The sequence below is a fragment of the Emys orbicularis genome, chromosome 9 (genome assembly GCF_028017835.1).
Source record: "Emys orbicularis isolate rEmyOrb1 chromosome 9, rEmyOrb1.hap1, whole genome shotgun sequence".
In the NCBI taxonomy this organism is placed as follows: Eukaryota; Metazoa; Chordata; order Testudines; family Emydidae; genus Emys; species Emys orbicularis.
In genome coordinates this window covers 15,416,197-15,432,904 of record NC_088691.1, presented here as the reverse complement: position 1 = coordinate 15,432,904, position 16,708 = coordinate 15,416,197, and the positions used below count along the sequence as shown (strand labels likewise).

Sequence of the window (16,708 nt, the reverse complement as noted above, 5' to 3'; positions counted from 1 at the left end):
TGTATTCAATATATTCAGAGAATTACTATCTATTAAGAAAGGTGGTGCATAAAGGCCAAACTCAAAATATTTGTTATGAAATTATATGCAGAACATATTGTGAAATGTCAGTGCATAATAAAGAAATCCGAAATGTGTGCGAATAGGCTGAGCAGAAAAGTAACATGAGATGCTCATATGTAAGCACCAAATTCTGTAACCCTTATTCATGTTAAACAGTGCCTATGCATGTGAGTAATCCCACTGAAGACTTGCATGAGTAAATGCTACTCAATATAAGTAAGGGTTTCAGAATCTGGCTTTGTGGATCATCAAAAGATCCCCTCATGTGGATGACAAAAAATTTTAATGTGAGAATTTATATTCTGATTTAGTTACTCTTCTATAGAAGAGATTTGAGTACAAAGGCCTTTAAAAAGTTAAACTGTTCTACCCTTTATTTTGTATGATCTAGCATCTTTGAGAATTGTAACCTTTCCTTTAAAATCCTACAATGGAAATGTTGAATATTATACTCATTGCCCCATTGTACATTTTATTATACCTTTGTCATGAACATATATTTACCATGTCCTTAAGGTCAAATGTGCTTGTTGCAATATAATCATTTCTTAACATTCTTGATTTTAGCTACTGAGAGTACAGTTTAGAATGCATTTCCTGTGTCTTCTTTTACTAATAAATAGGGCTTCTGATTTTGGGTTTAGACAATAAACATCAATAGAGCACCCTAATACACAAATAAGTAAATTAAATAAATTAAAATTGGTGTTTACCCAGTAATCACTAGAAAAATACTGGAAATGGTTACTTGTATCTAAAGTCTTGTCTACATGGACCAGTAATGCAGATTAAGGGGGTTTGCTTTCTAAAGCGCATCAACATGTTGCACTGTGTAGAACCCTGCTGGTAAGCACTAAAGCTTCCCTAGTGAGCTTTAATGTAGTGCTCTTTGAAACAGAACTACATTAAAGTGCACTAGGGAACATTACAAAGAGATCGCTCATTACAGTATCTACTTCTGTAATGACTAATATATATAATAGATATTACTCAAGACAGTATATACAAAGAAAGATCCCTAAACCCCCCTCCACCCTGATTTTTAGACATGTACATAAAATGCAAAATAAATCTCAAAAAATGAAATTAATAACCCCCCCAAAACAGAAGCCCTCCTCATAAATGGCTGAGAAAATCAGAATGTGGCAAAAGACTGTACTTCAGACTCAGAAAACAGAGAGTACTCCCGTGCATGCATCTTCTGTCTTTTTTGTATATCTTTGTAGGAACCACAGCATTTATCACATAATGTTTATGCAGTTGATTTCCCTATTTTAGAGGATGAATTCAGTTTTTACAACATGATTCTTTGTCTTCTTTTCATAGGCATTTCCTATTTAAACATGGATCTGGTTCTTCAGCTATCTTCAGTGCAGCCAGTCAGAACTATCCTTTAACATCCAATACGGTTTACTCTCCACCTCCTAGGCCACTTCCTAGAAGTACATTTTCTAGACCTGCCTTCACTTTTAACAAACCTTACAGGTGCTGCAACTGGAAGTGCACTGCTTTGAGTGCTACAGCTATTACAGTTACTCTGGCACTGTTGTTAGCCTATGTTATTGGTAAGCCTTTTATTTCCTTTCTTTACCCTTTCTGTTCAATTACTATACTTGTTTTCACCTTAATATAAATATCATGTTTTACTAATAACATTTGCAGGGGAGTGCTTCATAAATCCCAGAAAGCAAAATACAACCTAGGCCAGGGATTGAAAATAACATGGAACTCTAATTAACTCATATTCCGTTAACTACAAATACTGCCTATTAAAAAAAAGAAATATTATTCAAGACAGCATGTTTACACTAGTTGAGGACTCCCACTGGTTTTAATTGCTGTCATTGACTATTTTCCCTTAAATTAAAAGTTGGTCTGATTTTCACACTGAGTTATAACTTTTGCTGCTACTTCTATTACTTTTAAATAATGTTGATAAAGAACTTTCAATCGGATTTTGCCTTGCTAGCAACATTTAGTTTCTCTGATGTGATCACAAATTAAAACACTGATATTGTCTCCTTAATCTCAGTTTCTTTGACTAGATTTGCAGCTATCTTTAAATATACTTAATATTTGTGCCATATTTTCTTTATACGATATATTTTGCTGTTGCTATATTGAATTTATGTTTGATAAAAAAAAAGTTGCACAGATTGAAATGCACTCTTAATTCATTTCAGGCTCATTTTTGCTTAGTAAATAACTCTGCAGTTTTGTTATTACAATGCACTGACAGAATTAATCAAAATGGCTAAACTCTCCTTCCTCCTTTTGGAAGAAGAATATTGTAATTGGGCTTGGAGTCACTGTGATTAAAAATCATACTCACTTGACAGAAAATCTTATTGACTTTCTAGGTGACATTTTAGTTTCACTGAACATTAATTTCCACATTTGGATGGTTTTGTAGTCTAAAATTTGAGTTTTATAAAATATATGAAGTCTAAAACATATGACTGTAATATTCGCCAAACAAATGGAATTGTTTTGTAGATTTGTGTATACACTCACACACACGCACATACTATTATTTCTTAGTTTATATAGTGATCACTTCATAAGCAAGCAAGAGTTGAAGTATCCAATACATATTTATGCCTTGAGTATGAATACTAAAAATGTGGTCACCTGAAAGAGAGGGCACCATTTAGCAAAAAAGTATTCAGAGATGTTTAGATATACCAGATATCTGCAATACCGCCAAGCATGGCAGGGTCTACATATAGTTTTGCATAGTCATTGGACATACTCCCTTCAGAATCAATAATTATGGGAATCATACCGCAGTACAGATTGGCATTATCTCTTAAAGTGCTACCACCCAAAAAAAATCAAGTGACTTAGCCCTGGTCTACACTACAAAATTAAGTCGACATAATGCAGCTTATGTCAGCTTAACGATGTCAGTGTACATATTACAGCCTTGTGCCCTCCTACACTGACATAATAACTCCACCTCCACAAGATGGGTAGGGCTAATGTCGGTGTAGTTAGGCCAACGCAGTGTCCATGTAGACACTGTGTTACCAATCCGCTGTTGGCTGCCATTCTTGTCAATTTCATGGCTCCATGCTGGAGCCGTGAAACTGACAAGAAAGCGCTCCCCACTCCCAGCCCGGCTGCTGCCCGCTGCCCAGCTCTCCACTCCACTGCACTGAGGCTCCCGGCTCCCCACTCCCAGCGGAGATCAGGGAGGTGAGAGCTGGGCCGCTGCCCTGCTCCCAGTGGAGAGCAGGGAACGGAGGTGGCGGGCAGCCAGCAGGGAGCCTGTGGGGCAGCCAGGCTCCTTGTGGGGAGCTGCAAGCGGACCCGAGAGCCTGGGCTCTCAGCTCCCCACACTGCCCCACTTAGCTCGGTGGAAGTGCTCCCGATGAGGACATGCACCACCGACCGAAAGAGGATAGTGTGGCATGAACCACTGCTGCAGTAATTACTGCGGTGGCTGTAAGTCGACCTAATATCGGTCAACTTAGGTTTTTAGTGTAAACATGCCCTCAGGGGTTATGGGGTAAGAAGCCTTTTTGCTTCTCGTTTTTATTTCAAATTTTGTCTAAGTTAATAATGACAAAGTCATTAGTTTTTGGTTGGTGCTCAGTGGCTTACATGATGAGTTTGTTTTCAGTCCTGTTTCTAGTAAACAGATTCCATTTTACAAAAATCTCTGTCACCAATGATATTGTCTTTGTCAATCTCTGCAGCAAATTCTTTCAGTGAAGGGACATAGAGGCTGAACGGCATGCCCTCTTATATCTACCTGAAAGGGGTACGTTAGTGGGGCAATGTGGTTTGCATAGCTGCTGTTTTGCCTTGTACTGTTTCCTATGATCTGTAGCTGTTTTGTGACTAAATAGTGGACTTCAGTTTCAAGTATCAAAAAATATATCCCAAGAATTCTTTTTTGTGTCTTTTCCCTCATTTTTGTTGGTTTTTTTGCATTTGATTGATTAAATATTTTCAATAAAAAAATGTAAGTAATATATTTTTCTTGCTGGACCCTGAGAGAGATGAAAAACATCACATTGGTGTATAGAGTGAGAGTATACAGTACACGGTAATTAAAACAATGCTGCCATGTAAGTTTGATATTGATGAAGATCTTGCTGTTCTGCAGTGCTAATTTTGTCTAAGAAACATTGAAGAGCCCAAGGTCCCTACCTCCAACATAAACACTTTTTTTACAGTTTTACAAAATAATGTTTTGAATATAAAACCTGTCTGTACAATAGTAATATGAGGGGGTATATTCTAAAGATGTGCCAAAAACTTCACTGCTGTTGAATCTATTGAAAAGATATGGGAAAACCCATGTTTGTGAAAAATAAAAATGTTGCTTAGAATTTTCAAAGTGCATTATGGGGTTTGGGTCCCCGAATCCCATTGAATTTCAAAGTGATTTCGGTGCCTAACTCCCTTCAGTGTCATTGAAAATCCTACACATTGATGTTTTCCACTGTCTTTCCACCAAACACAAAACTCTCTGAGTTATTTTATGCCACCACCACCTGAATCCTATCTTGCTCTTTTGGAGCTGTAGTTGGTTGAGTGAAGTGTCCTGCAGCAGCTATCTAGCCAACGTCTCCCAAGGCAGAGTTGTATCATAACTAAACAGCCATTGGAACTGCTTTCAGTTTTCCAATTGAAAATTACACATGCAAGACTCATTTATATGTATTGGAGTGAGCAGTAGCCTGGCATCTTGTATGCACAAAGCTTCAATAAGCATGTTGTGTGTGGAAAACTTAAGTGGGAGTTGGCACAATCACTGTTCCAGTCTGAGAATAATATATACCAACATTTCTCAAGTAGGGGGTCATGATCCATAGGCAAGATGCAAAAGTGTGGCCAGAGGAGGCATAGCAAAGAGACTAAAATGGCTAATGGCTGCTAAGACCCAGAAGGAACAAGCTAAGGAGAAGGAAGGAGGAGTAGTTCTTCCTCCTTTCTCCTGTGTCTGCCTCCCCATTGCTGCTGCGGTTTGTCAGTCTTCCAACCCTCCCTTCCAGCGTTTAAAGATAATGAGGTGTCTCCTCCTCACAGCTTCTCACTATCTTTAAGCAATGCTTCCCTGAGGCAGAGAACACTGTGAGTGGATTGATAGGAAGAGGAGGAAAGGAGACAAAGTACCTTCCCTAACTGTCTCTCAGCACCCTTACTCAGCAACACATAGCATCAGCTCTCACTCAGAAGAAGGTACCACCATCCAGCATGCACCATCTGCCCTCAACCAAAACCAGCGGTGTTATCTTCTTGTGATCCCAGTTCCCCCATCCCACAATATACTCCTCTCAAGAAGCTCCGTTTAACAAATGCAGCAGCATTCTGTATTAACCAAAGTTTCTGACACCTGATTCAATGTGTAGCCCCATTAATTGCTCATTGAAGTAATCTAGCCAACAGGTGACAAAGACCTAGATGCTATTAGCAACAGAAGGAAAGTTTTGACTTTCTAGTCTAAGGCAGATGGGAAAGTGGGCTTGGCCACTTCTGGTATGTGATTGTTTAAAATCAGCTGAGTGTGTAATAAGCTGCCCTTATTGTCAACTTGTGTAACAATTGGAGGGCATATTAGGAAAGTCCATAGATTTTATTTCAACCTCATCTGGTTGCTTTTCTTATCCCACCAATACCATCTCACTTCATCCCTCATCCTGCCACTGGGCAAAGTGCTCAACCACCTTTACTGGAGATTTGAGCTGGATGTCGCTGATGGGTACCATAAGTCCTGCCTCCTTATTAGCCCTTCTAATGTATTGAACAAAGGATGGGATAAGCCCGACAGAACCCCACAAGTGCCTTAAGTGGACATCTATATTTATCATAGTCCTCCCAACAATGTCTGTGATAGAACATTGCCTTCTAGTTGTGTGAGAAATATGTATTTCTTTAATAGATATTACATATTCTGTAGGAAGGATAGTAGAGAATAATTTCTCTTTAAATGTAAAAAAATCATTTTTTAGACTTGAAAATGTGTGTTAAATTGGGAAATTTCCCAAGATGCATCTATCTTTTTGTTTATCCAGGAAAGTGTTTTAGTTCTAAAAGTTCTGTAGTAAATGCAGATACTTGTTAACTGGGGTATTCAGATTTAATATTCACCATGGCCATATCTGGCAGATTAAATATTTAAATATGTTCAGAGTCTGCTGTTATGAGTCAGGTTCCTTAATTCTTTTCCTTTGTTAGGGATGAATAATAGCATATAAACTATTTTGAAAGTTCACTCGTTCACTAGGGTTTCATATTTGCATATCTTTTCATGCCAAGAATTTAAATGTTCATGTTTTAAATAAGAGTAGGTGAATGTATGAAAAGATTTTGTAATCATACTCTGTGAAATACTCTACAATTAAAATTCACTCAGCAAATCTTTTCCTTTCACTCACTGTGATTCACGTTGGGTTGAATCCTGCAATCCTTACTCAAGGGAAGTTTTGTTAAAGTCTGGGGCAGTTTTGCCGGAGTAAGAACTACATGCTTGGGTCCAAACTGTGTAGCGGTATCACTAAACTATGCATACAGAACCTGTTCCTACTCCCAATAAAGTCATTAGGAAAACTCCCATTGACTTCAGTGTTGCAGGATCAAATACTAGATAGAGCACCGGTCTGGGACTCAGGAGACCCGGATTCTGTTTCTAGCACAGGCATCCTAGGTGACCTTGAGCAAGTTACTTTATCTCCCTGCGCTTCAGTTTCCCCATCTGTAAAATGGGGATAATGAGACTGACCACCTTCTTAAAGCACTTTGAGATGTACTGATGAAAAGTGCTATATAAGCGTCAGGTGGTGGTGGTGTTAATGTTGTTATTACTACAATTGCTATTATGAAGGATAAGGGGAAACTTGCAAATGACAAAATCAAACTGTCCTTCTATTATAATAGAAGTTGCCATGTGGGAAGCTGTGATATCAGGCCAAATGAATGTAGATACTTTGTTAATATGTAAGCCTGCTCTTATGCATATCATTCAGCAACTTAGTGTGCTGTTGAAACTGTTTTTCCTGTTGTTAGACCTAAAAGCTATATATCACAATTTCAGATGGACCCAAATCTAAACCCCAGATCAGAACAACCCCCATTCATAGTGGGTGTTGGAAATCCAAACCTGATTCCAGCTCCTATATTTGTAATTAGCCAAGCCAAAAATTTGGCTCTAAACACCCTGAATTGTGGTTTACTTCTCTCTAATCAAAATATGAAATATTTTCCTTATAACTAGCTAGATCCATTTTTGTTCTTTTAGACTCTCTGTACCAATGGGAACACCATAGGGAAAGTCTAAAAGCTTTAGCTGAAAGCATCCACTCGTTCTATGTTTTTCTGTCTTTTGAACTACCAGTCAGTAAGAAGTTTTTACTACATTTTGTCTACTTTCTCATTTTTAATCTATAAACCACTGCACATACTCTTTTGCTGTTACCACTGATGTAAATGCATCTCATACAGAGATCAAGGGGAGTATGGAAGTGGTTGTTTGAAAAGCAGCACAGATTGATTTTTTGACAATTGATAGTCAGTGTTCAGTCTACCAAATCTCCTGAACTGCAGAATTTACGTTTTAGCTTTAGCAGCGTGAGCTCCTATGAATATGTTGCAAACTCATAATAATTGTTGCAGAGAGCACAGAAAATGCTGATTGCATACAGAGGGTACTTGGTGTGTGTTGTTTCCAACTGAATCAAAGCATATATATGTTTACTTTTCTTCTATCCTCTCATATATGTTTTGGCAATCAATGCATTGGTGTCAATCTTTGTAGCAGGGCGCTGCAGGGCCCTCTTGGCTTCTACCCTGCTGTGCTGACAAAGTCACTACGCGACCCTGGGATTCAGTAACCCCGGTGCCGTTTATTTATAGGTTGTGCTCCCACTACCTTTTTACCATACACCGCTTGGGTTCTAGTGTCTGCACCCAGGAGGGAAGAGCTATCGGTCTGCTTCCACTCCCTCGCTCCTCCTTTCCCCCGGCTTCCTTCCGCCCAGCCTTTTATATAACCCCTGGCTAATTGGGCAGGCAACTGTCTCCCATTCCCCAATTAGTCACAGGTTTTCTCTAGGCAGCTCCAGTGTACTTCCCTTAATGGGAGCTGGCGTGACAGAGGGCTGAGTCAGCAGTTCTTGCCCAGCACCATGTCACAGTCTTGAACACAATTACTTGAATTTACTAATTAGCCAATTGAAGAAGTCAATAAGACACGAATGTATGCAACACACCAGAAGAAGGGTTAATGCATTTTATCAGTGTTTGAGAAGGGCAATACCTGCAGCAGCTTCTCTCGTGATTCTTGAGAGTCTGATCGAGCTTTTGAGTAGTTAACAGTTTACTAAATTGCCAACAGGATGAAAGACTGAATAGAGAAAACAAGTTATACATTAACCTATGTGTCCATATGTAAGATGGCAATGTGAAATCAACTAAATCCGCCTCTTAATGCTGATATCATCTACAGCACATGTAAATAACTTGTATTTTATAGGGTTGTCCATGTCTCTACATGGCTAAAATTGGTATATGTTCTTTTCCAACTTTACTGGATTAGGCAATTTAAAATTTGAGGAAAATGGATTGCCAAACATTTCATACAATAAATGCCACATAAGTTATGGATGCATAGCTAGAGATAATCCTTCTGAGATATACACTTCATGAATTGTTCTACAAATGGATGAATCTCAAGATGTCAGCAAAATAGCAAATCATTTGGGTCCTTGTTATGCTTTAGTTTGTTTTAAGACTTAAGAAGGCTATAATCAGCATCAGTAAACACTGAGTCTGTTGCAGGGTGAATATTTGCCCAGTTTTACCTTCACTCATGAATCTTACTTTTTCCCCCCAACTGAAAAAATGTCTGAGATACATTATTAAAGATATTAATATTTTTCTTTCCTCTAATGTTGTTGCGTTCTTTTAGAAAGGGATGAATGTATATAAAATGTAGTACCTACTAAAAAGCCAGTATAACTGATTGTGGGTGGAGAATTGGAGAGATGAAATATGACAAGATTAGTTTTTTCCTGAGAAGAAACAGTATATAGAGAAATAAAGATACAGGCCCCGACGCCACTGATTTATGGGGCTATGTGTGTGCAGGGTTTAACAGGATAACTCGCAGGATCAGAAATATAGGTAGTTTTTAGGTTTTTTTAAATCTCTAAACACAGTACAGAAAAAAAGCAAAGCAAACACCTTGACCAAATACATCAAGACAACTTTCATAGAAGAACTTAAATCTCAACAGTGCAAAAGTGCTAACAGTCCCTTCTCAGACATTTAACAGTCTCCAACACAGCTTCATGCATAAGTATATAGGGAATGAGAGAAAAATGATAAATAACACTGTGACAAATACGGCAATTTCCTGCAATATCCTTGAAAAACCTTATTGTATTAAATTTTTGTGTTACTATGGGCCGGAATTGTATGTAATCTCTTGGAGGGGCGGAGGGAGAAGATGTGACCGATGCACGAATTAGGAGTTCAAAAGATTATTTTGAAAATATGCCAGACAGGTATCGATTTATGGGACAATAAATGTTAACTGGATTTCCTGAGTATTCCCTAGGAAGAGGCTTCCGTTTGAGGAGAGATTAATAAGACTGGGACTTTTCAGCTTGGAAAAGAGGCAACTAAAGGGGGATATGATAAAGGTCTATAAAATCATGAGTGGTATAGAGAAAGTAAATAAGGAAGTGTTATTTACTCCTTCTCATAATACAAGAACAAGGGGCCACCAAATGAAATTAATAGGTTGCAGGTTTCAAACAAACACAAGAAAGTATTTTTTCATGCAATGCATTGTCAACCTCTGGAACTCCTTGCCAGCGAGTGTTGTGAAGGCCAGTACTATAACGGGGTTCAAAAGGGAGCTAGATAGATTCATGGAAGATAGGTCCATCAATGGCTATTAGCCAGGATTGGCAGGAATGGTGTCCCTAGCCTCTGTTTACCAGAAGCTGGGATTGGGTGACAGGGCATGGATCACTTGATGATAACCTATCTGTTCATTCCCTTTGGGGCACCTGCCATTGGCCACTGTCAGAGGACAGGATACTGGGCTTGATGGACCTTTGGTCTGACCCAGTATGGCCGTTCTTATGTTTTTAAGAGGTTAATGTAAATTAACCAACTATTATCCGGTTATGCAAATACCCAGCCTTTTCAAGCTAGTCCTGAGGAGAGGGTTATCATCTGCTGATTACCTATTAAAGAAGGCCAAGATCAAAGGCCTGAGCTGTATTTAAAAAAATAAAAAGGACTGATCTACCTAAGGCCTTGTCCACACTGCCACTTTACAGCACTGCAACTTTCTCGCTCAGGGGTGTGAAAAAACACACCCCTGAGCACTGCAAATTTCAGTGCTTTAAAGTGGCAGTGTAGACAGTGCACCATTGTGAACCGCACTGGTAGCTACTCCCCTCGTGTGCCGCGACCATACAGCCAAGTTAAAGCACGTTGCTAGTGAAGACATGCCCTAACTTTCATTCTGGATCTAAGATGGTTATGAACTTGTAACCCTGAGGAAAACTCAGCTATGGGTTTTGAAGGACTAGAACCTTCCAGAGCCCTAGGTTGGCATTGAGGTGACCTCTAGTAAGCTTTTTAGCATGCATGTAGGTTTTTATTTTCTAATATGTTTTCTCTGTAATGTTTTACCTAAAGAAGAAATGAGCCCTTGAGGGATGTTGGAGGGGGAATACAGGTACAGTTACCCCAAAATTATGACAAATACATTTTATAAATCTCTAGAAATTATTGAAAGATCTTAACTATGTATAACAATAATAATAATGTGATTTTAAGCTCTTCTGTCTTGAGTTGTAATATAGAAAAGGGTGAGTTCTAGTTTTCCCTTGATGTATATGTCCTGATTCGTACATTTGTCACTGGTCTATATGGAATAAAGCAGCACCTATCACCAGTATAATTTGGGGTGTAGGAAAGAAACAGATCTCTTGACAGGTTTGGGGGACTTTAAATGACAAGACCATTGTTTGAAAGCATGTTTGTGACGTGTTAGAAGTAGTCCTGATGGACTTGGTTAGTGGGTATAATACAGATAAGGCAGATCTGTAACTAGGCATTTTAGCGCCCGGGGTGAGCAAGCATATTTGCCCCCTACTGGGTTTTTTTAGATAATCTGAATTAGGATATTATAGAGTAATGAGAGTGCATTTATTTTTGCATATCAGTACAGTACGTAGACGATAAAAGTTACTGTATGATTCTTTTAAGTGTCGCATTAATTTCACACAATCCTTTAACATCCTTATAGTATCCTCCTATATAACCTTTAAACTCATTGACAGGCACTGAAAAAAACATGGACTGAAAATAATCGTACCATAAATATGGATATTGCAATGACTTAATGTCATGAAACTTATTCAGAAAGACATAAAATTGCATTTCTGTTTATAAACAGAAATGCAAGTAAGTGTGTGTGTGTGTGTGTGTGTGTGTGTGTGTGTGTGTGTGTGTGTGTGTGTGTGTGTGTGTGTGTGTGTGTGTGTGTAAAAGTGATACTGGTGGTTTTCCATCACCCCACAGTGAGACTGTAGCTGGAATAAACAGCCACCTCTTTCAATGACACATCGGAGAATAAAAGGGACTCAAGAGTAAACAAAGAATGAATTTACCAGGGAGGTGCATTATCTAGCAATCGAATTACCAACATAGCATCTGACTCTGTATAAGCAGAAGCCACCCTTTCTCTGGCCTTTATATGAGGGAGACAGCCATTTTGCGGGGGAAAGGATGTAAGATTTCTGTTTTTTACCTTTTTGCATAGTGATTTTAGTTTTCTAAGAAGAATATTGTTTATTGTTTGCTTGCTGGTACAATATTATAGTTGGCTTATACCTGATAATTTTTCCTGTGGAATCCTGCCAAGCATATTGTGATAATACCCCTTTAAAGGGGAAGGATTATATTAGCATGGCTTGTTTGTATAAGGCCACTGTGGGAAGTATCATTCAGTGGGGGAAGCTATGCTGTGACAGCTGATAAGAGGCATGATGCATCCTGCATCTTGGAAGGGGGTTAGACTAGATGACTCTTGCGGTCCCTTCTAACTGTATGGTTCTGTGACATTTGACTTCTGGCAAGGCGAGGCCCCTCACACCTAAGTGTGGAGACAGAAGAAAGTATATGGTTGTGATTGTGAAATCAGATTATGCCTTGCTTGTCAGTTGGCCCTGACAGTGTCAATTCCCTGATGTGTGAGTGCACCTTGCTGGAGTTAATGGAGCATTATAACAGTGGATCAGAGGGAGGTTCCTTATTCTATTCTCTGTAATACTGATTGAATCAGGATGGGGCAGCAACAAGTAAGGGTGGGTCATAGTAACAGGAAAACACAGCTAAAGGAGGGAGCAGGGTGTGGTTTACCATTACAGAGTGTTGACTAAAAAGGCATGTTTTACTTTACTTTCTTTGGTTCTGCTGTTGCATCCCCTACTGTAAATCATAAGCAGCCCCTCCAAACTAGAACTCACCCTTTTCTATATTACAACTATATTCTTTCTTGTCTGAACACTTCCTCCTAATCGTGGAAGCCTCTCTGCCCCTCCATGCTATTTTGTAAACAAGGCAAGTGGCTCATCCTATCGGGGTAGCTGTGCCCTCTGCCCCTCCCTGTGCTGGGGCTTTGCCCTCTGCCACCATCTGGCAGTCCCTCACCCCCTTGGACTGAACCCCGGCTCCTACCCCCCCAACCCAATTTTGCTCTTTGGCCCCTCTCCTGCACCTGCCTCCAGCTGTTTGACCCCCCCCCCCAAGCCAGTTTCTGCCCCCTGCTCAGACCTTCCCCACCCACCCTCAATTTGCCCCTTCCCCCCCTTTAACCCTTTTAATCCCCAGCAGAGCAGCAGCTTTAGCAGATGTTACTGAGCAATGAGCATGGTCAGTAGGTGCCAAGCAACACTCAGCTCCATGCATGCTTGCCGCCCCGCCAAGGTCCTAGGTGCTAGGGAGACTGCTCCGGATGGGGTCATTGAGCCTGTGATTGGGGGGGGGGGGAGAGGAATGCTGAGCACCCTAGGTTCTGGCCGGATGTTGCTGGGCCCAATCCTGCAGGGGAGTTGGGGCAGACACCGCTGGGCCCAATCCTGCGCGCCACTCCGTTTTTGCACCCCTGGCCACTCTGCGCCCTGGGTGGCTTCCCCACTCACCCTGCCTTCATTATGGCCTGGAGATAAGGAGCTAAAGGGGAATGATAAGTGCAGTTATATCAACTGGCTTTAGCACACGGAAGTCATCAGCACTATGGTTCAGTATCTCTAATGTGTTTTGCTGTCTTTATCTCTGGCTCTGTATTGATATAGATGATATTAAAATACATTACGATTCTGTAGTGTTGTCTCTAAATACTCTGTTTTTATGATGCAGCATCTGTTGCTTAGATGAGTCTTATCATAAAACTAAAAAGTCAAGCAACAATCAGCAGTTGTGGAGGAAATTCAAATCAGATGTTAAAAATAGGGTGACACAAATCTACAAAAGAATTTTTATTAGTATAAGAACATATGGTATTAGTTTCTGTAGTTTTCCACTAAATCATTGTTTTCTTAAAGTATGATACAATAGTTTATTCTTAGTTGATTATTTGATTGTTTAATTAGGTGTCATTGGACTTCCAAAGAATAACCATTGGTCCATAGCACTTTGCATTCATAATGCCCTAGCCTTTTATCAGCATATTATCTGAGCATGCAAAGTCACTGGGCTTAGTTTTCAAAGGTGCTTAACCCATGCAGTTCCAGTGACTTCAGTGGGTGCTGCAAGTGCTCAGCCCCTCTGAAAATCGGACCCATTGTCCCTCAGTGTAAGAGACATCACTTATTTCAGACACATTTGCAACTCTCCCATAAAAAATACATTTGACGTTATCCCATTATTTATTACTAGAAATAGCAGACATCAGAGATGGGTGTTGGGTCGTCACATTAATATTATAGAAAATGTTGCACAAGTTCAAACACTCTGCTATTTTCCATTGTGTCCTGTCCTTTATTTCAGTCCCTTTTCACACACTGTAAAGGGCAGTAGTGCAATTTTGGGTGTTAGCAGGTTGTAAGGTTGGGCCAGGTTTTGAGAAACATATACCTCAATAACATGTTGGTAGACAATATCAATTGTGTAGCTTTCTACACCATTCAGAAAGCTCAGAGAATACAGTAGAATATACATTGTTAAACTCTTCAGGTTGGGCCACAGCTGTGCAACCTTAAATCACATTAGTGAATACTTCAGTGGGATTACTTGAGTCCAGAAGTGCTTATCTAGGTGAGTAAGGGTTTCACAGCTGGATGTCTTAGGTTTCTATTCCGTATGATTTCAGGTCTGACTAATAGATACTAGCAGAGGCTTGTCTTAGAAATTTTGGACATTTCCAGTATAGTTACAAATCCTTAGCTCTACTGAAAGAAAGAGTTGGCAAAGGCCAATCAATCATACTTCATTGTGCTGTTTGCCAAGATTGTTTATTTGTCTGTCCCTAACTGTAACAGAGGTTTCAGTTTGAAATGTGAAACCAGGTTGGTCCTTATATGACAGAATATAAGAAATGATCCCTCTTTTTAATTGTCCCAAGGTTTTTATTCCTGAGGTATAAAAATGTGTTACTTATAGAGAGGAAAATGCTTCCGAGTCAAGAGGGACATAATAGCCATGTGGCACAAATCTTCATTTCAGGAAAGGTTACCAGACCAGAAACCACTATCCCTTTCTTCACCTTGATAAATCATATCCAAATGAAGAATGTAGCAGTTGTAAGGCACAGAATCTCATAACTTGATCATAGCACAATGCTACTAGCATATTACTTAGAAGATCTAATGATAGATAAGCTGTCCTCCTCCAAATAGTGCAGCTTTGGCCCTGATTCTCATTTACACTGAAGCCACTTTACATCACTGGCAGTGTATGAATTACATTTATACTCACTTTGTCTCCTTTATACTGACAAAGTAGTGTGAAGAGCCTTAGGATAACTGAAAATCAGGCTTGTAATTTTAACTTTCATCTGAACACTGTCACGGATCCCCAGGATCTGTGCTACACTCCAGTTTTTGAACAGTCTCTTGGAGGAACCCCTTTAGTGTGCCAGATTTCCCAAGTGTCTCACTGCTCCTTCTGGGTAGGCCCCGCAGCCTTACTGCCTCCTAGACTGAGCTACTGGGCTCCAGCATGTCTGCTTCACACCGTGAGCTCTGCTCAGTGAGTCTAATTTAAATAGATTGCTGGTACAGAATAGACTTGTACACTCTTCAGGGACTAATCACGCCAGCCAGTATTTGCAGCAAAACCCCACACAGTGTTTTTCAAAACAAAGTAGAATGTATTACTCAAGATTACTCAAGTGGTACACAGCACTGGAAGTCCTTAGGTTAGCTTAGAGAAATAATGGTCAAGCCACAGTTTACCAGCCAAGCTGTAGTGAACTCCATTTTTGGGCTCTGTCTCTCTCTGACTTCCTTCCTTAGTCAGTTCCCAAGTGAAAGAGCTCAGCTTCTTCCAGAGCCCACACTTTGGGCTGATTTCCACTAGGGGAGATTGAAGCTGCTGCAATCGATGAAGCAGGGATCGATTTAGTGGGTCTAGTGAAGACCCGCTAAATTGATGGCAGAGCACTCTCCCATGGACCCCAGTATTCCAGCTCTCCGAGAAGAGTAAGGTAAGTCGACCAGAGAGCGTCTCCCGTCGACTCAGTGCAGTGAAGACACCGGGGTAAATCGACCTAAGCTACGTCAACTTCCACTACATTATTCACATAGTTGGAGTAGCATAACTTAGGTCAACTTACCCCGGTAGTGAAGACAAGCCCTTTATTCCCTGCTGGACACTCTGTCCTTTTTTTCCAGGCAGGACCATGCTGAGTTCACAACCCCCCTGGCCAGAGCTTCCCACTGTTGAGTGTCAATAACATGAATCATTGGCGCGTGCATTGTCTCCCTGGACCCTTTGTTGACCTGGGTCAGTTTCAACCAGTCCCTTAATAACTCTACTCATTCCACCCAAACAGGGAGGTGACACATGCACTTACATCTTTTAGCGTAGCCTGAGAGCAAAATTAATCTTCTTCCCCACACTGGGTAGCAATGCAAAGCATAGGCGGAAACTGAGGATTCATAAAATATTGCAGAAAATTCCCACATCATCACAAACACCAATGCACATCATGACTTTATAGCATGGATGTAATCCAACATTGTAAACAGGACCAGTGTGCAATTGCAGAAAATAAATACTTTTCAAGTAGCTGGAGATTGTCTGATGAGGGGCAGAAACAATGGTCAGCTGATGAAGTCCATTCTGTCAAAACTACTGTAATTCTTAGATCTGATAGAGGAAGCTCTAATAAGGTTTTCTAAAATAAATGAAAACAGCAGGGAAAGCAAAACAAAAGGCATTTTGTGCAGGTCGGTGATTTGGAGAGACTACACATTTGTGGGATTTTGTCCCCAAAAATTAGTCATGTGGGTTAGATAAGTGCTTATTGCAAAGGGCACTTTTTTTTTTTTTTTTTTTGGTCATCTCTTCACTATTGAGAGTCTATTTTGCATTTGAGCCAAACCACACATTTCATATACTGCCAGACTCGCAGCACATAAGTTGACAAGCTGTGCTTACACAGAAGGTA

General features: G+C 40.1%; 1 protein-coding gene across 4 annotated transcripts in view; it reads left to right on the top strand.

Moving 5' to 3' along the window:
• TENM1 (teneurin transmembrane protein 1) overlaps positions 1-16,708 on the top strand; it is a 385,653-nt gene that overhangs the window by 170,644 nt on the left and 198,301 nt on the right. For all 4 annotated transcript variants that reach the window (XM_065411098.1, XM_065411097.1, XM_065411096.1 and 1 more), the window contains one exon: positions 1,390-1,628. In XM_065411098.1, coding sequence (XP_065267170.1) covers positions 1,390-1,628 — 239 coding nt within the window. The remainder of the gene's footprint in view (positions 1-1,389; positions 1,629-16,708) is intronic.